Source organism: Rana temporaria, chromosome 3, assembly GCF_905171775.1.
Source record: "Rana temporaria chromosome 3, aRanTem1.1, whole genome shotgun sequence".
Taxonomy (NCBI): domain Eukaryota; kingdom Metazoa; phylum Chordata; class Amphibia; order Anura; family Ranidae; genus Rana; species Rana temporaria.
The window spans coordinates 412,689,255-412,712,648 of record NC_053491.1 but is presented as its reverse complement, the minus strand read 5'-3'; the positions used below and the strand labels follow the sequence as shown (position 1 = coordinate 412,712,648).

Here is a 23,394-nt window from a genome sequence, read left to right as displayed (position 1 = left end):
AGCAGCTGCTGACTTTTAAAAATTAACACTTACCTGTCCAGCGCGTCCGCCGAAGCCAAGCGGTAGCTCAGCTTTCGGTTTCCCCCGCCACCATTCTCTGTAAGGGAATCGGGAAGTGAAGTGCTGCGGCTTCACTGCCCGGTTCCCTACTGCGCGAGTCGCGCTGTGCAGTTCCACTGGTTCCCATTGTGTTCTGGGAGCCGAGTGTTTCCCAGAACACAACGGGGGGGTGATGCGGAGGGGCCGGACTCCCGCGGGAGTAAATACCCGGAAGTGGTGCAAATACCTGTTTTATACAGGTATTTGCACCCCTCCCCCCTGAAAGGTGACACCAAAGGGGGGGGGGGGATCCGAGAAAGTGAACCTCCGCTTTAAGGCTGGGTTCACACAGCATTCACCTAGGCCTCATACAAAAACCATGATCTGTTTTTAACAGATTAGCAGAGAGGTTTGACTGCACAGAGATTCATATGGAAACGATATCACTGCACAAAGCTCCTCACTGAGCACCTCAGATCACCAGGTGAAGCTCCACTCACTCACCCCCTGCTGCGCAGCTACAATGAAGGGCTATTATATTCAATTGCCACATAGCAGGGGGTGAGTGGGCAGGCGAGTGAAGCTCTGCGCCATCAATAAGTGGCGGCTACTCTCCTTCTACTGACACATTGGGGGGAAAACAAACACATACAGGTCTCTTGCTGCTGACCAACAACAACTGAGTCCCCGCCTGGGTCTTGATTTGGCCAGGCTCTGAGTGGATGGTGTTGAGTGGCCTGACTGCAAAGTGTCTCCTGCATGGACCATTATGAGACCTCCGTGCTGCTGCTGTTTTGCCAGAGCCGCCACAAGAGGTCCGGGGTCGGTACTGGTGACGTGGTCTATGCCGCCATTGACGGTAAAGAAACAATAAAACGGATCCCGGGCGGCAATAAAATAAAAAAAAAAAAAAGCCGCTAATCGAGATCAAGCTGCCATCAACCCTGCGGTCTGGCTCAACAGGCCACAGGCCGGGCGTTGAGACCCCTACTATATAGAAAACACATTTAGCACACAAGATCATCATACAAAAAAAAGGCTGCATAGGATTTAAGATTGCATAATGGCAAAGGCTAAAGAATCGTGGAAGTCACCCCTGAAACCACTTATAGGGAGTCTCTTGAGCATTGAGCTGCCCACAATTTGTGTCCCTACTAAAGACACTGACCACTGGTGCGAGTCAACTACAACTTTCAGCACATTTTGTTGGTTTTTCTACCTGTAATTTTGAAACGGCTCCATCAGATCCTCAGTGCCAAGTGTGGAGGAAAAGCCATACACCTCAATAATATGGCCAAATCTCCCGTGATCCACCCGAGTTTCTGCAAATTCTGAGAAATCAGACAAGAGAGGCTGGATGTGCACATCCTTCTCACTTACATGGGCAATAATCTGAAATGAAAAAAATTTAAGAAGAAGGACAGTACTGAGCAAAGACATACTATATATCCAGAATGGCATATACACTGTTATTTAAGGTTTCTTTCTCCAGCTAGCATTAAATACAAATGCACTCCTGAATTACCACAGTTTACCACTTGGTGGCAACATTCAACTAAGAATGCCATTTATCATATTATGGAATATCACATTCACGCTTTTCTCTTTTGCCTTATTAACCTATACTTGCTTTCAGTGAGCACATATCTTTAACAGTTAATGTTAACAGTGAACATGTGCTAGCCCCAGCCATAAAAAAATCATGGTCATCTCTGCTCTAGAAGCCAGAGGATGAAAACAAAACCCTGCATCAGGTAAAAGACTAGCAAACAAAAAAAAAAGCATACTGCATTAAGGAGCTGGTGTTGCAGGGACTGGATTACATTTTTCTGTTTTACTGTATACCAAACTTCTTTATTCCTCAATGGATAAGAGAGATCTTGATTGCTTTAGGGCTATTGACTCTGCATATATGCTTGGGTGTCCAACCCTCAAATCATTTAAAAGAAGAATGCCTGCACTGTTCATTTTTGTCTAGGGGTGAAGAGAGCCGAGATAAACTTACCTAATCCACCAATCCTCAGAGTGCAAGACCGATCCCTGCCACAGCTGCCCCCCGCACACTATTGGTCTTGTGTGGCTGTTCCTGATATCATTACACCCACAGACTGGCCCTGGACCAAAGATGGTAGGAACAGTCCACCACAAAGGGGGAGCGTCTTTTTCCGGAGGATTGAAGGATCAGGCAAGTATAGTAGTCTCTGGACTAAAACAAGCAGTTAGTCCAGTCTTGGTCTGGACTAAACCAAGTCGTTAACCCATGCAGTGCAAGCACAGCACCACTGCATGGCAAAAAAGAAAGTACATTTTTTTTTTTTTTTACAGGAAATGATTTGAGGGTTATACACAAGTATCGGGGGGGGGGGGGGGGGGGGATGCTTTAAATCTTAATTCCCCTTCATATCTCTTTGATGTATATAGGTGCATAGTGAGGGGATAAAATATTACCGCGCTACCAGAGAAATGGACAAGGGAAGGGTGGGGGTGAGGAAGTGGGAAAAGGGTTACTGCTGCAGCACTAAAAAAGGTGTATCAAACCCAAAGTAAATGTGAAAAAAAGATAGCGTGAAACTAGAATCATCAACGTGCACTGCTATAGGAAATCCCAAAAACAGAAAAAATACAGAATAAAATATAAAACACACATAAGTGATAGTGATGAACTAGAATCTTTCATCAGTGTCCATGCAGAAAATAGCCAAAAAACAGGTGCTACTATAAAATGCAATCCAAAATAAAGTGCTGGTGTTTGTGCCAAAAATTCAACGTGGAGGTTGTGTAGATAGGGATTCCAATTTCCTCCCCTTACTGCTGTAAGGTAACAGCATGTATAATACAACCAAGCGCGTTTCCTGTCGTTTCCAAATGTAGTGTATCCAAATAAACTGTAGTCTCCATTTGTGGATAGAGCCCCTCTCGGGAATCACATCCAATGGACGACAATGACCCTCACCCAGGGAGATAAAAGCGCCAATAGTGCAGTTTTGTTTAAAAGATACACTATGGTACTCACATGGATGCAGTAAAAACAGGCATAAAAGTATTGAGTTCGCCAGTGTCACCTCCGGTACCTCTTACGCGTATTCGTCACTTCACATGACTTCTTCAAATATCTTTTAAACGATACTGCACTACTGGCGCTTTTACCTCCCTGGGTGAGGGTCATTGTCATCCATTGGACGTGACTCCCGAGAAGGGCTCTATCCACACATAAACTGTAGTTTATTTGGATACACTACATTTGAAAATGACAGGAAATGCGCTTGGTTGCATTATACATGCTGTTACCTTACAGCAGTAAGGTAAGTGGAAGAAATTGGAATCCCTATCTACACAATCTCCAAGTTAAATTTTTGGCACAAACACCAGCACTTTATTTTGGATTGCATTTTATAGTAGCACCTGTTTTTTGGCTATTTTCTGCATTGACACCAGGCCCGGACTGGCCATAGGGCATACCGGGCATATGCCCGGTGGGCCGCGGCGGCCCGCGAATGGCCCTTGGCGGCCCGATCGCGGCCCGCGAACGGCCCTCGGCGGCCCGCATGTCACTTCTACCCAGAGGTGTACCAAGGCCCTTGGGGCGGACTGGGCTGGGTTGCAAGAATGCATTTGCCCCCTGGGCAGCTCTAATGACCTGCAAAAAGGCCACTGAGCTGGCCGAGTGCGCCACCTGCCACAAGTTGTGGATTGTCCACTGGCCACGTCACCTGCCATGTCACCTGGCCACGTCACCTGCCACAAGCAAAAAACAAAAGAACAAAAGCTGGACAGCCGCACTCCAAAATTTTCTTTAAAAGAGATGTCTTTTATTTTCAACTGTGCATACAGTCACTGCAAGCCCACAAAAATCAGTATGGCCAACGGTTCGCACTGGCGTCAGTGCTGAGCCATGACTAAGCACTGACGCCAGTGCGAACCGTTGGCCATACTGATTTTTGTGGGCTTGCAGTGACTGTATGCACAGTTGAAAATAAAAGACATCTCTTTTAAAGAAAATTTTGGAGTGCGGCTGTCCAGCTTTTGTTCTTTTGTTTTTTGCTATTACCGCATCGCCAGCACCCTGGTGGTTCAACAACCCCTGATCATCACGAGGCTCACCTGGAGCGGTGAGAATTCTGTCTGTGTCACCTGCCACAAGTTGTGGATTGTCCACTTGCCATGTCACCTGGCCACGTCACCTGCCACGTCACCTGGCCACATCACCTGCCACGTCACCTGGCCACATCACCTGCCACAAGTTGTGGATTGTCCACTGGCCACGTCACCTGCCACGTCAACTGGCCACGTCACCTGCCACAAGTTGTGAATTGTCCACTTGCCACGTCACCTGACCACGACACCTGCCACAAGTTGTGGATTGTCCATTTGCCACGTCACCTGCCACAAGTGGATTATGCACTTGCCAAATCAATTGGCCACGTCACCTGCCACAAGTTGTGGATTGTCCACTGGCCACATCACCTGGCCACATCACCTGCCATGTCACCTGGCCACGTTACCTGCCACAAGTTGTGGATTGTCCACTTGCCATGTCACCTGGCCACGTCACCTGGCACGTCACCTGGCCACATCACCTGCCACAAGTTGTGGATTATCCACTGGCCACGTCACCTGCCACGTCAACTGGCCACATCAATTGCCACAAGTTGTGGATTGTCCACTGGCCACGTGACCTGGCCATGTCACCTGCCACATCACCTGGCCACGTCACCTACCACAAGTTGTGGATTTTCCACTTGCCACGTCACCTGCTTCAAGTTGTGTATTGTCCACTTGCCATGTCATCTGCCATGTCACCTGGCCACGCCACCTGCCACAAGTTGTGGGTTGTCCACATCACCTGGCCACGTCACCTGCCACAAGTTGTGGATTGTCCACTTGCCATGTCACCTGGCCACGTCACCTGGCCACGTCACCTGCCACATCACCTGGCCATGTCACCTGCCACAAGTTGTGGAATGTCCACTGGCCACGTCACCTGCCACGTCAACTGGCCACGTCACCTGCCACAAGTTGTGGATTGTCCACTTGAAACGTCACCTGCCTCAAGTTGTGTATTGTCCACTTGCCACGTCATCTGCCATGTCACCTGGCCACGCCACCTGCCACAAGTTGTGGATTGTCCACTGGCCACGTCACCTGGCCACGTCACCTGCCACAAGTTGTGGATTGTCCACTTGGTATGTCACCTGGCCACGTCACCTGGCCACATCACCTGCCACGTCACCTGCCACAAGTTGTGGATTATCCACTGGCCACGTCACCTGCCACGTCAACTGGCCACGTCAATTGCCACAAGTTGTGGATTGTCCACTGGCCACGTGACCTGGCCACGTCACCTGCCACATCACCTACCACAAGTTGTGGATTTTCCACTTGCCACGTCACCTGCTTCAAGTTGTGTATTGTCCACTTGCCATGTCATCTGCCATGTCACCTGGCCACGCCACCTGCCACAAGTTGTGGGTTGTCCACTGGCCACGTCACCTGGCCACGTCACCTGCCACAAGTTGTGGATTGTCCACTTGCCATGTCACCTGGCCATGTCACCTGCCACGTCACCTGGCCACGTCACCTGGCCACGTCACCTGCCACATCACCTGGCCACGTCACCTGCCACAAGTTGTGGAATGTCCACTAGCCACGTCACCTGCCACGTCAACTGGCCACGTCACCTGCCACAAGTTGTGGATTGTCCACTTGCCACGTCACCTGCCTCAAGTTGTGTATTGTCCACTTGCCACGTCATCTGCCATGTCACCTGCCACAAGTTGTGGATTGTCCACTTGCCACGTCACCTGACCACGACACCTGCCACAAGTTGTGGATTGTCCACTGGCCACGTCCCCCTCTCTGCATATTAAGTGTTATATTACAGCAGCCTGTGACAGTTTCTTGCCCTCCTAGATGTTATGATGTGGGTTCACACTGGCAAGCTGCAGTTTAGCTGGTGTTCTGGCATGTTACCCTCCAGTCCCATAGACTTCTATTAGGTTGTACATTTTTGCTGCATGTCCTGAAAGTGCACAAAAAGACCTGCATGCCGCATCTGTGGTGCAATTCCAAAAAATGCACCAAAAACGCACAATTTATAATTAGAAGTCTGAGGGACTGGGGCTATGGAAAACCGCCACAGTGGCGGCCTGTCCATTAAGGGCACACAGGCACTGCCCCCTCCATTATGCCACCCCCATATGTAAAATGGATAGATTCATGCCTGACCGGCCACTAAGATGGGGTAAGTGTCGGTCAGACAGCGAGTGGGTGGAGGGTGTGTCACAGTGGCTGCATTTGATGGGGCACAGTGGCTGCATTTGATGGGGCACAGTGGCTGCATTTGATGGGGCACAGTGGCTGCATTTGATGGGGCACAGTGGCTGCATTTGATGGGGCACAGTGGCTGCATTTGATGGGGCACAGTGGCTGCATTTGATGGGGCACAGTGGCTGCATTTGATGGGGCACCGTGGCTGCATTTGATGGGGCACAGTGGCTGCATTTGATGGGGCACAGTGGCTGCATTTGATGGGGCACAGTGGCTGCATTTGATGGGGCACAGTGGCTGCATTTGATGGGGCACAGTGGCTGCATTTGATGGGGCACAGTGGCTGCATATGATGGGGCACAGTGGCTGCATTTGATGGGGCACAGTGGCTGCATTTGATGGGGCACAGTGGCTGCATTTGATGGGGCACAGTGGCTGCATTTGATGGGGCACAGTGGCTGCATTTGATGGGGCACAGTGGCTGCATTTGATGGGGCACAGTGGCTGCATTTGATGGGGCACAGTGGCTGCATTTGATGGGGCACAGTGGCTGCATTTGATGGGGCACAGTGGCTGCATTTGATGGGGCACAGTGGCTGCATTTGATGGGGCACAGTGGCTGCATTTGATGGGGCACAGTGGCTGCATTTGATGGGGCACAGTGGCTGCATTTGATGGGGCACAGTGGCTGCATTTGATGGGGCACAGTGGCTGCATTTGATGGGACAAAGTGGCTGCATTTGATGGGACAAAGTGGCTGCATTTGATGGGACAAAGTGGCTGCATTTGATGGGACAAAGTGGCTGCATTTGATGGGACAAAGTGACTGCATTTGATGGGGCACAGTGGCTGCATTTGATGGGGCACAGTGGCTGCATATAATGGGGCACAGTGGCTGCATATAATGGGGCACAGTGGCTGCATATAATGGGGCACAGTGGCTGCATTTGATGGGGCACAGTGGCTGCATTTGATGGGGCACAGTGGCTGCATTTGATGGGGCATAGTGGCTGCATTTGATGGGACACAGTGGCTGCATTTGATGGGACAAAGTGGCTGCATTTGATGGGACAAAGTGGCTGCATTTGATGGGGCACAGTGGCTGCATTTGATGGGGCACAGTGGCTGCATTTGATGGGGCACAGTGGCTGCATTTGATGGGGCACAGTGGCTGCATTTGATGGGGCACAGTGGCTGCATTTGATGGGCACAGTGGCTGCATTTGATGGGGCACAGTGGCTGCATTTGATGGGGTACAGTGGCTGCATTTGATGGGACAAAGTGGCTGCATTTGATGGGGCACAGTGGCTGCATTTGATGGGGCACAGTGGCTGCATTTGATGGGGCACAGTGGCTGCATTTGATGTTTTTGTTCAGTTTGATTGCTTCCCCCCAAAAAAATGTTGAGCACCAGTGTGAGCCAAAAGGCTTGCACTCACAGATACTCCACTGAAAAGTTATCAATTCTCATGTCACTTTTCAGAGGCATTTGACAGACAGTAAGGAGGTGATGCCTAATTTCCTCCCTGCCTGTTTTAACCTCAGCCAGTCCCTCCAGATATTTCACTTTGTACTCCACCTTATTTTCATTACTCTTTATAGGTATTAGATGTTCTCTCACCTTATTCTTTGCACATCTAATACATAATGAGAGTTCTGGAAATAAGGTGGAGTTCAAAGTGAATTTCTAAACCTAAGTTGAGAACCCCTTTCAGAAGATTTGAGGATATTATTAAACTCAGAGACTGGTGGACTTAGGCCATCATAAATAGATTGAAATTTCTGCTGAACTGGCAGAATTTCAATCTATCAATGTGCAGACTGGTTATACAGACTCCGATCTATCAACTGACTTCAGTACAACAATGGGAAATGTCCAACGATTTCTCTCTGTTCCAGCAATGTGGAGTAATTTCTCTCTCTGTGCCACAAATGTGGAGCAGTCTCTCTCTCTGTGCGGGCATTCCATCATTAACCCCCGCCGCGTGCCCCCCCCCCCCCCCGGGCTGCTCAGTCTAAAATGCCCGGGCCTATTTTTTGTCCCAGTCCGGGCCTGATTGACACTGAAAGATTCTAGTTCATCACTATCACTTATGTGTGTTGTATATTTTATGCTGTATTTTTGCTTTTTTGGGGATTTCCTATAGCATTTGCATGTTGATTATTCTAGTTTCACTCTAGCACTTTATTTTGGATTTGATGTCAGTTGCATTACTATCACCAGCAAGTTTTTATTCACTTTGGATGTTTATATGTTAATAGTAGTTTCCCCATTACATTTGCCTTGGATGTCTACATTTTCCCTAGTATATTACCCACAGCGCAATCTATTTTTTTCACATATAGGTGCATAGACCTCTGTTCCTAAAAAGTTGCACTTTACAGTCTTCCCAGAAGTATGACTACTCACCTCAGTCATAATTTGCTCAAGCATCTTCTGCGGATCTTCATCGTTACCTTTTGACATTTCCACTTCTGTTAGCATAGAGCTGATACTAGTCTTAGAAATTTCTGTCACACTTTTGTCTTCTTCCCCTGTTTTGTCAGCTGGCAAGTGTGATTCCGGTATCGCAGACTCTGTGCTATCACCACCAGACACTTGTACTTTTTCATCTTTCCTAGTATTATTGCCACCATCTACACTGGGAACACAGCACACATTTTCGAATAGAATATTTGAGGCAGATTCTAAACTGGTTGTTTCCATCTCCACATCATTACTAATTATTTCAAGTTTGTTTTTACCAGTTACACTTTCACTATTTGCATCATTGCACTCTGAAGGATTGCATCCATTGTCTGGTTTGGAGTCTATTATTGCATCGTCTTGTACTTTGCCACAGTCGGCGGTTTCTGTTATATCGGCTCTATTGTCTTCAGATGCATCTGTATCATAGATTTGGTCTGCAATTGATGTATTCTCAGATTTTTCCATGCCTTCTTCGGTCCTCACTTCATGGTCCGCTGTTTTGCTGTGTGTTCCTATGTGACTTTCCACTGGCTTTTCAACATTTTGATATTCTGCAATGCCTTTAGATTGATCAATTTCCTGGGATCTTTGCACCGGTACAGGACTCTCTCTATTCTCTTCCAGATCCTGCGATTCCTTCTCTAGCTTTTCTGCATTCTTTGCTGGCTTTTCTACCACTCTTTGGCTCTCTGATCCCTTTGTTAGGTCCTTTAGCTCTTCTGAGATATTTGTAATTTCTTCCTCATCTTGCTTCACCTGCATCTTCTCACCGACCTTCAGACCATCTAGGCTCTTTGACAACTCATTCACACTACTTGGGATCAGCACTCCTGTGTGGTCCTGCACCTCATCAGGGACTTTTGATATCCCATCTGGATTCTCCTGTCCAAAAGAGGCCACGGCTCTTTCACATTTTTCCATGACAGTATCGGACACATTTTGGTCTTCCTCCCTTGTGCCATGCACAAATGTTCCCTGTGCATCTGCCATTTCTCTGTCCATCTTTTCTATCATATCTTGACTGCTCAGACTTTCCTTTGGTAACTTGTGGTCCTGTGATCCATGCTCTGGTACCTCAAGGTCCACCAAACTCTCCTCTGCTCTGTCCAAACCTTCCATTTTGCCTGTCTCAGACACTGCGCTTTCCTGTCCATTCGTGTTTTCTTTTTTCGTCACTTGCATCAGTTGTCCCCTGTGATATGTATATCTATGGCACTCTCTAACTTCTGGTTCTTTAGTCTGGCTGTCTTCTATGTCCTTTATTCTCTGTTCTTCTCTAACTTTCCACCAAGGCTTCCCCTTAGCTGCATACATTCCTCGGTCTGGTCTTGCATCCTTTCTCTGCCTCCAGTTTTGTCTTCCTCTGCCAGTCTCTGATTTTTTGTTGTAAGAGCCACGCCAAGTTCGGCTGTAACTTTTATCTGCTGCATCGCTGGATTCTTCACTTTGTGATGGGAGCCTACAAATACAACATTGGGGGGAAAAAAACACTTTAAAATTTTACAGTTTCAGCATACTGCATGTACAGTGAGGGGGGAAACAAGTATTTGATGCCCTGATTTTGTACATTTGGCCTACTGTCAAAGAAAGGATCAGTCTATACTTGTAATGGTAGGTTTATTTTAACAGTGAGAGACAGAACAAAAAAAATTCTGGAAAAAAAAAAAAAAAAACCCACACACGTTATAAATTGATTTGCATTTTAATGAGCGAAGTAAGTATTTGATCCCTTCGCAAAACATCAGTACTTCGCACACACCTCAGGAGGGATTTTGTCCCATTCCTCTTTGCAAATCCTCTCCAAGTCATTAAAGGGAGGGGTTGTAAAAATGTTGTTTTTTTATTTTCTTACTGGGTTCCTTTAAGCTAGTGCATTGTTGGTTCACTAACCTTTTCCTTCGATTTCCCTTCCGTTTTTTTTTTCTTTGTCTCAATTTCTCACTTCCTGTTCCTCCTCAGTAAGCGGTTCTGGCTACTAACCCCCATGGATGATGGGGGCAAATTTACTGAGGAGAAACAGTAGGTGAGAAATTCAGACAAAAAACATTTAGAAGGAAAATCGAAGGAAAAGGTAAGTGAACCAACAAATGCACTAGCTTAAAGGAACCATTTAGAAAATAAAAAACAAACCTTTAAGGTTTCGAGGTTGACGTTTGGTAACTCGAACCTTCAGCTCCCTTCACATATTTTCTATGGAATTAAGGTCTGGAGACAGGCCACTCCAGGACCTTAAAGTTCTTCTCTTTGAGCCACTCCTTTGTTGCCTTGGCCGTGTGTTTTGGGTCATGCTGGAATACCCATCCACGACCCATTCTCAATGCCCTGGCTCAGGGAAGGTGGTACTCACCCAAGATTTGACGGTACACAGGCCTCGTCCATTATGCCTTTGTTGCAGTGAATTTATCCTGTCCCCTTAGCAAAAAAGCAACCCCAATGAATGAGGTTTCCATCTCATGACGGTGGGGGTGGTGTTCTTGGGGGTCATAGGCAGCATTCCTCCCCCAAACGCGAGTTGAGGCCAAAGAGCTTGATTTTGGTCTCATCTGACCAAAACATTTTCACCCAGTTCTCCACTGAATCAGATATTCATTAACAAACTTTAGACATGCTTGAACATGTGCTTTCTTGAGCAGGGGGACCTTGCAGGCGCTGTAGGATTTCAGTCCTTCACAGCGTAGTGTGTTACCAATTGTTTTCTTGGCGATTATGGTCCCAGCTGCCTTGAGATCATTGAAAAGGTTCTCCCGTATAGTTCTGGGCCGATTTCTCATCGTTCTCATGATCATTAAAACTCCACAAGGCGAGATCTTGCATGGAGCCCCAGACCGAGGGAGATTGAAAAGTTGCTTGGCGATGTTCTTGTAGTCCATTCCAGACTTGTGTAGGACTACAATCTTGTCCCTAACATCCTTGGACAGCTCTTTGGTCTTGGCCATGGTGGAGAGATTGGAATCTGGATTGATTGATTGCTTCTATGGACTGATGTCTTTTTTACAGGCAACATGCTGAGATTAGGACCACTCTTAAAAGGGAGTGCTCTTAATCTCAGTTTATTAACTTTAATAGAAGACACATGGGAGCCAGAAATCGAATACTTCTTTTACTCATTAAAATGCAAATCAATTTGTAACTTTTTTTTAATGCGTTTTGCTGGATATTTTTAAAATAGAAAGCAGAGTAGCTTCCAAAATTCCTTTTTGTTGAATTTAGTAAATAGTCATGTTACTACTACAAGTATTTTTTATCTCCTTGATAAGAGCTGGGGATGGAGTGATAAAATAGTGCTTCCACAGATATCATATAGCACTCTACAGATTGAGCTCCCAGCAGATGGGAGGTATGCAACATCATTCACCAGGGAAGAGTTGTGGTACCAAGTGACCAGTGTCTTCCTCCAGATTCACATCTAACACTAAGAACGGAGTGATCGAACACTGCAGATCGCTCGGTTCTCACAGCTCCCTGAACAGAGAGTTAATCACTGTCAGTCACAGCTCTCTGCTCTGCCCCCCCTCCACGCATACTGGAGCGCTGGGCTGTGGAGTGGGTGGGAGCGGCCAGCTCAGCCTCTAAGCAGCTCGCTAAGAGGCTGAGTCGGGTGTCGGTCCAGGGATCTGGGCGGATCTCCACTCAATGGTCGTGATGATGCCAAGCCTGGACTGACTCGGATGTCGGCAAAAAGCAGACTTAAGCCAAATAAACTGCACTTCTGCGATCCATAGGCATAGTACAGCCAAACAAGCTTTGGCTGTACTTCTCCATTAATGCATTCTCTGCATTATAGTTAACCCCCCTTCTCCAAACACTTTCCTGAGTCCTCAATCAATCCAGCACTGTGCCCAGCTGCGGGTCTTCTTGACCTTGTTTCTCTTTTAGAGGTTTCACTGGGAACAGCGGGAGCCATTGGGTCCTGCTGCTGACAGTCAAACCCTGTGAGGGCACATGGGGCTAAGCCGCTGTTTTTTTTTTTTTAAAACAAAGGAAGCATATAGAAGCACTTTCATCTGGCCACCTCTTTCCACTCTTACTTTCCAGCCTTCATGTAACCCGTCACCTACTTTGCAACTTTGTTTTTTGGCACTAACTGGCACCTCTAAACAATCACCCATAAAACGTATACTCTTCATATACTGGTCTAATAGATTCTCCATTGCAAATTCCCTTAGGGTCCAACAAGGTGCATTCTATTGATTGATACAGATACTCTATTAGAGGGCAGCTGAAAAGATGGCATTATCCGACAACCATAAGATTTTTTGTGACAAACATGAAGCTTGGAATGCCCAAGTATGTATGTATGTATGTATGTATGCATGCATGTATGTATGTGTCAAAGGACACAGGAGAACATATAAACACCACCTGCATTGGCGTATCTAGAAAGAGCACAATTTAATATCTCACCTGATCTCTACATGGCATAATACAGTGCGGCGCTGCCACCCTTCACCTACAGAAAAGCTGCTAAGTCCATTATAAGGCTCTGCGAGCCGGTGGATAAGGTAACGCAGTCGGCTAGAGACAGGCGGGAACAAAAGAACTCTGAAAGACAATAAGCAAAGAAGCCATTCAATATTCAGAAAATTTTAAGTGCACAATGCTGGGAAGTGAATCTATGTATTAAAAACGGTCATAAGGAATACACTCACACACGTCTGTTTGCACAGCATCAGCCCGAAGATGGAATTACTTGGGACACACAGGTATTCCTGTTTAATCTATAGATGATGAAATGAAGTTGTGCTTCCCTCCCCCATAGCCTAGGGACCTAGTCTATGCCTTTATTTTTACAGGTTAAAAACCCAGAATATATAACAAACATTTTCACCAAATCTCATTTCTTACAGCTCTTCTACCATTTTACTCTATTATATCCAACAAAATGATGGGCATATTGCAAAGCTGCCACCACTGACAAAGAAACCTTCAATATTTAAAGACATACAGCAGGTTGTGCTTTTTGTTAAAAGCAGAGTGATTACCACTTCTCTCGTCAAATGAAGTTTGACAGAGCCCATTGGTCTTGCAGTAGAAACAACCCCTCCAGAGACTTTCCTGTAATAATGCTCCTAATAAATAAATAAAAAAAAACACACACACACACACACACGAGAAGGATATGCTTGTTTCATATTTCCATGTCTGAGGTTTACAGGCAGGTATTTTATCTCAACTGTCCTTTAGCATGCAAAGTAACTATTATACTTAAAGGATTTTTAACAAAAACATGTTATACTTACCTTGACTGTGAAGCTCGTTTTGCACAGAGTGGCCCCGAAGCTGGTCTTCTGGGGTCCCTCAGCGGCTGTTCCGGCTCTGCCCCACAAGGACTCAACACCTTAATGCGAGCGAGCATGATGTTTAGTGCCTGCATGCGCGCTCCTGTGATACAGTCGGCGGTCATAGCCGCTCACTGCATCACTCGGCCGCGTCATTGGATTGGACAGCAGTGCAAGCCAATGGCTGTGCTGCTTTCAATCAACCAATGAATGAGCTGGGAAGACAGCCAAGAAGCCTGCTCGTTCACGGCGCTGGACTTTTGAGGGGTCAGGCAAGTAATCGGGGGGGGGGGGGCACTAATACTCTGATGTTTTTTCACCTTAATGCATTAAGGTGAAAAAACATTTACCTTTACAACCCCTTTAATACAATCATGACATGCATTAGCAACATACTGTTATGAGAATATAACATCCTCTGAAACAGTTGTTCATCAAGAAGCTTCAGACATGTGAAAGGGTTTTAAACACACACACATACTTACGCCTTGTGGTTTCCCTGTTGTATAAAGTGGTCAAGTTCTGCTGACACAAGCATGTAGAAATCATGCTCCAGTCCAGAGAGGTACACCCCATCTATACACGGTGGATCCAGGTTTACAACGCTCCACGTACCAAATAAGGAGAAAGCTGAGGAATGAAAAAAAAAATAAAAAAAAAATATGGTTTTAGTACATTTGAAGGCAAACTTCAGACATTACTTTTGCAATGGGGCATTAATACATTTCCGATTAAATTTTTATTCCTGGCTGTGTTCCCCATTAGGAAAATATCTACCTTTGTATATTACCATCTACCAAGGTAAACATGTCTTCCCATCCCAACAAGATACATTTATTGGCATTTGTCACTTAATCACATGCAGGCATCTTGTTCTAGATACTATGACTGAGCTGGAGAGCCATGATCTGGGAACCTCATTCACCTGTCTGCAAAGGGGTTGCACTGGCTACATGTTTACATTTCAGTGTTTAGCAAAAAAGAAATAAAAAAATGTTACATAGAGCTTAAAACACACAGTTGCAAATAGAAGTTCTTACTTCATTCAGAATGAACAAACTGCAACATCAGTCTTCATCAATGCTACCCGCCAGGGAACAGTTCAATGAAAACTAAAGATTGAAAATGCCTTTTGAAAGATTAAAGCAGGATTAAACTCAGATGACAGGCAGGGTCTCTCCGACTCTAGTGGTCTCTCCTGTCATAAAAGCTTCTACCTGCCTGTCAGTGCTGATGCACATAGAGTCGCACATGCGTAGCTCAGAGTACATTCATGGCACCGCTCTGCGCCATGATGAAGTGACTTCTGTGCACATCTACTGAGTGACATTATTGCAGCCATTCAAGCGACTGAAGAGAGCAAACCGGAAAGGAAGACCAAGACAAGATGGGACCAGCTGAAACACTGACAGTGCATTACTGGAGGGCTTCGTTTGACAGGCAAGACTGTCATATTGTGCCCATATGCAGTCCATACAAGAACATTATGGCAGAAACCTCATGGGGGGGGGGGGGGGTCATAAAAAATAAAGAGGGTGAAAATGAATTCCAGTTTAAAGTAGATAAGATTTTAGTGATTTTGTTTAGATCAATTAATGAAGAGATAAAACCAGGGCTGTGGAGTCGGTAGATAAATGTTCCGACTCCTCAGTTTTATGTACTTCCGAATCCGACTCCCCGACTCCGACGTATTAATATGCGAATGTATTTTATACATTCCTTGAGGGAAAGAAACACAACCTACCACAGGACTACTGGCTGGAAAGCCAACAGTCTACTGTATTGCACAGTTTAAGCAAAAGACAAACACAATGAAAACAATCAAGTGGCTGGATAGTAGCAGCAGGCATAAACATCAGGAACAGGATCTTTACCAGTTCAAAAATACAAACCACATTATTTGGTTGTTTTAGAACAAAAACAAAGCTTATCTATAATGAACCAAAAACAAAATCTGTAAAACCTAGAAACGGTTTATATTAATCTTGAAATGTAGTTATAGGCTTAGCAAATGCAAATCAATTCAATGTAGAGTTCTAAGGAAGAGAATTGCCTCTGCCAGATCCTCTTTCATAGAGGCTCTTAAAGGGGAGGTTCACCCTAAAAACTTTTTTTTATTACACTGCCCCCCCACATTACAATACGATTAAGGCTATTATTTTTTTTTTGATGCTGTACATACCTTTGTACAGCATATTCACCCTTGGCATCCGGGTTGCGAGTCCCGCGGGAGTGGGCGTTCCTAACATGTCTGTGATTGACGTTTTTACCAAAAACGAGCCCCCCCCGTCGCGTAAGCCGCGTCATGGTTGGCGAAAGGAGCCGAACGGCGAGTCGGCGCTATACTGTGCATGCGCATCGCCGTTCGGATCCTTTCGCCAATCGTGACGCGGCTTACGCGACGGGGGGGGAGCTCGTTTTTGGTAAAAACATCAATCACAGACATGTTAGGAACGCCCACTCCCGCGGGACTCGGAAGCCACGGGTGAATATGCTGTACAAAGGTATGTACAGCATCAAAAAAATAATAAGAGCCTTAATCGTATTGTAATGTGGGGGGCCAGTGTAATAAGAAAAAGTCGTTTTTAGGGTGAACCACCCCTTTAAGTCAGACTTTATTATTTTTAGGGCTGAAAATAATCTTTCGACACTGACTTGGGTGGGTGGCATTACAGTAACTATTCTGGCCACATCACTAACGATCTCTGGATAAACAAGGATGGCTTCTTCAACAGTAAGTTTTGATGCGCGATCATACTTTTCAACTTCTTTTAGTGCTTTATAAAACTCCTGTTGGAATTTTTTTATTTGGACACTTACTGGTTCTCTAACATGCGTTCCCTGTAAAAGCAGAACACAACACTATGGAAAGTATAAGTATTGCAGCTCCTAATTGTGCGTTGCGTGCCATATAGTGAAGCACATGAAAAGCATGCTTCTTCACGGTCACTTAACGTGTTCGTTTTGCGGTTACGTGAGGCACTGCATGCATTGGTCTTTATTCTTACAGTAGAGAAGTCATTAATTATAACTTTTTGTGAATTGGGACATTTAAACTTGCTTTTTTTTTTTTTTAATTCCAATCTAAATTTAGTAGGAGTCGGAGTCGGTGCATTGTTTGCCGACTCCAGGTACCCAAAATTTCCCCCGACTCCTCGACTCCGACTCCACAGCCCTGGATAAAACTCAGGGTTTTACTGGAATGAGCCTTGGCCAGCTGATCCAAGTCCCTGGTGCCCAACTTGCAGCTCCTTGATATACGATGTGCGGCCCTCCTACATTAGCAGTCTGTAGTGGGAACATTGATCTCTACTAGTCCCATGTAACATCTCCTCAGTTCCATATTGTCTTCTGCAGCATGTCCCATAGCCAAAAATGTAGTATTTCCACAATCTCTGACCCTCATTTCCTCCATTAGGTTGTCAGTTTCTGACAGTCCTCTTAAAGCGGAGCTCCACCCAAAAGTGGAAGCTCCACTTGTTCGCACTCAGCAGGACTCGCAAATGCACAATAGGAAACAGGCTGTGAAGCCACAAGGCTTCACTTCTTGTGTCTCAGTAAGGATGCTGGCACCTGTACCCAAAGCCAATGGACGAATTGGGTAGGAGTGCCGACATTGTGGGATACCTGGACAGGAAGTGTCCTTATATTAAAAGTCAGCAGCTACAGTATTTGCAGCTGTTGAATTTTTTTTGGGGAACTCCGCTTTAAGCATTACATATACCGATTATGTGCGGCCCTTTGGGGGCTGTCAGGGACCACATTTGAGCCCCCCCTTTAGCCAATGAGTTGACAACCACTGATCTAAGCCTTCCCTATTGCATTAAAAAAAATGTCTGATTAGAACATTGAAAATAGAATATCTTGGTGAATACATAAACTGAGTAGGCAAGTTTACGAGAGAAGATTCACAGTATAACAAATTACTCTCCTCAGAATGTGTGCGATTAGACTTGAGGTCTATAGGAAATCCACCCACACTAACTGGAACACAAACAGTTGTTAGGACTAAGCAACATAAGGCTGAGATGGTAACAATGAACAAAGAGTCTAAGGACAGAGAACACAGGCATCTCAGGAGTGATAACTGTCTATCCAGACTTTAGTTAAAACATCCACAAGCAGGGCCATTGTCAAGACAGTACAGGACATCCTCATGTACCAGGCTTGGAGCACACTGGGCCACCAAGGGAACCTGTGTCCCTGTATATTTCCTCCCTGTCAGTGCCCCATAAAAAATCACTCTGGGGCTGGTAGACGCATTCTCAAAGCTTAATATCCTCTCCCCAAAAAGGGCAGAAGTGTTGGGGGGGGGGGGGGGGCCAGGTTGTGTGGCTGCCTCACACAGTTCGGCGCTTTAAGCCTGGTACATACTGAGAGGTTTTTTTTGTTCAACCAAAAAAAATAAAAAGAAAATTGTCAGCTCTGGTCAGAATTGCTGTACTTAAATGGGCATTTAAGTGGCGATTCCCTGACGATATAGCATATACATAATGTCATAAAAACAAACATTTATTGAAATATACATAGAAGATGACTAACGGGAGGGCCCGTGGGACCCAGAGGCTCTTGCAGGGTACTCCTGTTTCAGCTTCACCGATGACTCTTGTGTCTAAAGTCAGCCTATGTCCACTAGGGGCATAGGATGACTGAGAAATTATATCTTGGATTACATGAGATGAGGCAGTAATGTAATCCACAATATATTCAAGAATGCCTGGAAGAACTATTTACAGGTTGTTGATTCTGAACCCAACAGGTCAATACGAAAGGGTGATTCATTCAATGTGGGGGACACATACTGTAGGGGTTAATGTCATCTGCTACTGCGATGTAAATTAACCTTAGGATGGCTCCTAAAGACCTTTCATTGTGTTATGCTAATTGACACTGTATTGTGTGAATTTCTATTGATGATAGATGTGTGTTGTGAGTTAGCACAGTCTGAAAGGTCAGATGTCTGACTTATATCTACTAAAGGAATGTGTATTGTATAGCAGGTGAGAGAAGCCGGAGTCATGATGTCTGACTTGTCAGCTGTAGTAATTAGCTCATGTTAATTATATCAGACCTGGTGCCAGAAAGTCTGACTAAAAGATGTGTATTGGAGTTACCCATTGTATGATGTTGCGGGTGGAGTGTGTCATTGTCCATTTGATTACTGCAAGTATTCTTTTTGGTGTATACAAGAGCCTGCCTTCTCAATAAAGATTGCCTATTCCTGTTAAACCAGAGAACAGAGCTGTGTCTCGTTTCTGGGGGAAATCCGTACGGGTCGTGTCACCGGATTGTGGAGTGTCAATAAGCTGTCTTGGGTTCAAAATGGAATATCTTAAACGGCGTTAACCCCTGACCGTTACAATGACAAAAAGTACAAATCTTCTACGTATAATTCAATAAACATTTGTTTTTACAAGTTTATGTGTATGCTATATCATCAGGGAATCACCACTCAAATGCCCATTCTCTACCGTTTCCTAGTACAGCGATCTCCCCTGCTGAGCTGTTGTGTTCTGACAGGGGCACAGCCTCCCCACCAGAACGCTCCAATCAGCACTCCGCCATTGGCTGAGAGCGCTGTTCGAGAGTTGGTCGGCTGCTTGTTTTCCAGCATGCTCGTCCAAAGGAAGCTGGCCGGTTTCTGTCAGGCGGGGTGTCATACACAGGTTTTGCGTTTCCTTGTGTCCTATTGGGAGGATTTCCCTACACTTCCTCTCCCATAGCCAAAACAGAAAGTGAGAGAAATTCCCTGGAAGGAACTCTTGGTTGTCACCAGGGTCATTAGAACTAGTGTCAACCTTGGAAGATTTTCACTTTCGATGAAAACAGAGTGGGCGAATCTCCCCAAGAGCTCTTTCACACTGGCTGCTTTACCGCTGTTATAATGGCACCACTATTTGGGCAGGAGTGGGGTGCTTTTAACCCCCTAGAAAGTGCTTTGGCAGCGCTGCCCACATTCCATTGGGGAAGGGGCAGTGTATACACCGCTCAAAACTGCCCCAAAGATGCTGCTTGTGGGACTTTTTCTAACGTCCTGTAAGCGCACCGCTCCCGTGTGAAAGCACTCACGCTTTCACACTGGGACTGCAGATGAGGCATTTTTCAGGCGCTTCACAAGTGCCAATTTTAGCACTGAAGCGCCTGAAAAACACCCCAGTGTAAAAGGGGTCTAAAGGGGGCAAGAGTGCAATAAAAACTGACAAGTGTTTTAATCCCACTCCACGCTATACAAAACTAAAAACAAAAAAATTCCAAGGGGCAATCTGAACACCCTTCTGTACCAATCAGAAACTAAAATAAAGAAAAGTCATCAACTAAATAATAGTTGCTAAATCCATTAGAAGCTATACAAAGACATTTTCTTGTTGCCCATAGTCACCAATCAGCGTTCAACCATCATTGTTAAAGTTCACTTTGGAGTAAACTTTCTTATTGCCGTAAAAAAACATTTTGTTTTATTTTTCAAAGTACGTGACTTTGGTTTTAATTTTGGATAGAGTAGGGATGGGTTACCACCCCACCTCTCAGGGCCACCAATTCAGAAAATACAAAGCATGCTTTGAATAGCACCTGTGCCAAGCGGCCGACCTCTTGTGTTCAGAATGCAGCAAGCCAGCTGGATGGCACGGGCCCCAAAAGAAAGATCACTGAAGATTAGCAGCAACTACTACAGCAATATCCAGGTTTCAGGGGCATCAATCAGGTATAATATGGAACAATGCAAGTATGGATAATTTATTTATATTATACACACACACACACCAAGTATTCTTCTTTATGTGCTGTAGCTCATAGCAACCAAGCCAATATCACCTGGTTACTATGGGTTACTGCACCTATAGAAAACTTTAGGTGTAAGTGGTTTGTTCCATGTAAAACACAGAGGTGTACGTTTATCAAACATTGATAATTTATCTCATTTCAGTTCTCAGAGAAAAAAAAATCTTCTCCTCTGGCACCCTGTTTATGAAGCGGAGAACATTTGTTCTCAGGAGAAGAGAAGTTTTTCCTCTGAGAACACCTGAGATCTGAGTAGAAGGGGGGAGGGGCTGCCTGTGATCTCCTCATACACCTGTGTGATTACAGAGCAGCTGAGTTTTAAAAGTGAGACCAAAGAGCGTCTTATTCACACAAAATATATCCAGCACAACTAGGGGCTCCACTGGGGCTTTCACAATACAACTAGGGTCCCTGACAACTATGGGGCAAAATTAAGGGTCCCCTGCTTCTATAAGGTACAACTAGGGGTCCTCTGTGGCTATTGAGGGAAATTAGGGTCATGTGATAAAGATGGGGCTTCTCGCCAATGTTTCTTCCATCTCCCCTGCAGCTAGCCTGTGGAACTAGGGGGGGGGGGCCTCCCTGCGGCTAGACTGTGAAACCAGGGGGGCCTCCCTGCAGCTAGCCTGTGAAACTAGGGGGGGGGCCTCCCCCGCAGCTAGCCTGTGAAACTAGGGGGGGGGCCTCCCTGCAGCTAGCCTGTGAAACTAGGGGGGGGCCTCCCTGCAGCTAGCCTGTGAAACTAGGGGGGGGCCTCCCTGCAGCTAGCCTGTGAAACTAGGGGGGGGCCTCCCTGCAGCTAGCCTGTGAAACTAGGGGGGGGGGGCCTCCCTGCAGCTAGCCTGTGAAACTAGGGGGGGGGGCCTCCCTGCAGCTAGCCTGTGAAACTAGGGGGGGGGGGCCTCCCTGCAGCTAGCCTGTGAAACTAGGGGGGGGGGCCTCCCTGCAGCTAGCCTGTGAAACTAGGGGGGGGGGCCTCCCTGCAGCTAGCCTGTGAAACTAGGGGGGGGGCTTCCCTGCGGCTAGCCTGTGAAACTAGGGGGGGGGCTTCCCTGCGGCTAGCCTGTGAAACTAGGGGGGGGGCTTCCCTGCGGCTAGCCTGTGAAACTAGGGGGGGGGGCTTCCCTGCGGCTAGCCTGTGAAACTAGGGGGGGGGCTTCCCTGCGGCTAGCCTGTGAAACTAGGGGGGGGCTTCCCTGCGGCTAGCCTGTGAAACTAGGGGGGGCTTCCCTGCGGCTAGCCTGTGAAACTAGGGGGGGGGGCTTCCCTGCGGCTAGCCTGTGAAACTAGGGGGGGGGGCTTCCCTGCGGCTAGCCTGTGAAACTAGGGGGGGGGGCTTCCCTGCGGCTAGCCTGTGAAACTAGGGGGGGGCTTCCCTGCGGCTAGCCTGTGAAACTAGGGGGGGCTTCCCTGCGGCTAGCCTGTGAAACTAGGGGGGGGGGCTTCCCTGCGGCTAGCCTGTGAAACTAGGGGGGGCTTCCCTGCGGCTAGCCTGTAAAACTAGGGGGGCTTCCCTGCGGCTAGCCTGTAAAACTAGGGGGCTCCCCTGCAGCTAGCCTGTGAAACTAGGGGGGGCTCCCCTGCAGCTAGCCTGTGAAACTAGGGGGGGCTCCCCTGCAGCTAGCCTGTGAAACTAGGGGGGGCTCCCCTGCAGCTAGCCTGTGAAACTAGGGGGCTCCCCTGCAGCTAGCCTGTGAAACTAGGGGGGGCTCCCCTGCAGCTAGCCTGTGAAACTAGGGGGGGCTCCCCTGCAGCTAGCCTGTGAAACTAGGGGGGGCTCCCCTGCGGCTAGCCTGTGAAACTAGGGGGGCTCCCCTGCAGCTAGCCTGTGAAACTAGGGGGGCTCCCCTGCAGCTAGCCTGTGAAACTAGGGTTTCCAATCTTGCCAAGGTTTTCTTTCCCAGTTGGCAGGTCCCCTGAATAGTACATAATGACACATCACTATCCCTACTCCTGAGAATGCTGCCCATCTCCTAAATTGATCCCAGGCTCAGCCCCCCACCCCTCAGACCATGCGCTCTGCCCTCACCAGCTGCACTCCTATTCCAGGTCTGGGACTTAAGCAGCCAGACAACTAGTATTTTCAGCCTGTGCTCAGCAATAGTAGTCACCACACCTCCCAGTGTAGGATTTCTTTACATGAAGCACAGGACAATGAGCCCCCATTATATCTTATAACGCTTCTCTCTGGAAGGACTGCAAGTCCCAGCACGCCCCATGCAGAAGGTAGCAGAGCAGCTGGAATTACACGTGTGGCTATCAGTGCATTGAAGAACACGCAGTCTGTCCCACCCCAGCACCGTGCACCCTATACAGGACTCTACACCCCCATCCCTGTATATACCTCTCCCACCTTGTGTGTAATACCCCCGACCCCTCACCCGGCTCCCTCCAGTACCTGCCGGGATAGACCGTCCTTCTCTTTCACCCCGACTTTCCCGCGGTCACACCGGAACACAGCGCCCTCTGGTGGCCCCTTCCAATAACAGCACGGCTTATATCTGAGGTGGATGTTGTGTCACACTCCTCAGGATCACATGTAGATATGCCAGCCCAGAG

The 23,394-nt window shown here is 46.9% G+C and overlaps 1 protein-coding gene across 1 annotated transcript in view; it reads right to left on the bottom strand.

Moving 5' to 3' along the window:
* The window catches only part of R3HCC1 (R3H domain and coiled-coil containing 1), a 30,344-nt gene extending 7,098 nt beyond the window's left edge, over nt 1-23,246 (bottom strand). Inside the window, exons 1-5 of the mRNA XM_040346079.1 lie at nt 23,189-23,246; nt 14,541-14,685; nt 13,181-13,318; nt 8,717-10,235; nt 1,259-1,431 (exon numbers count right to left, since the gene is read on the bottom strand). Of these exons, the coding sequence (XP_040202013.1) occupies nt 1,259-1,431; nt 8,717-10,235; nt 13,181-13,318; nt 14,541-14,593 (1,883 nt within the window). The 5' untranslated portion in view covers nt 14,594-14,685; nt 23,189-23,246. The remainder of the gene's footprint in view (nt 1-1,258; nt 1,432-8,716; nt 10,236-13,180; nt 13,319-14,540; nt 14,686-23,188) is intronic.
* Between the last annotated feature and the right edge of the window lie 148 nt (nt 23,247-23,394).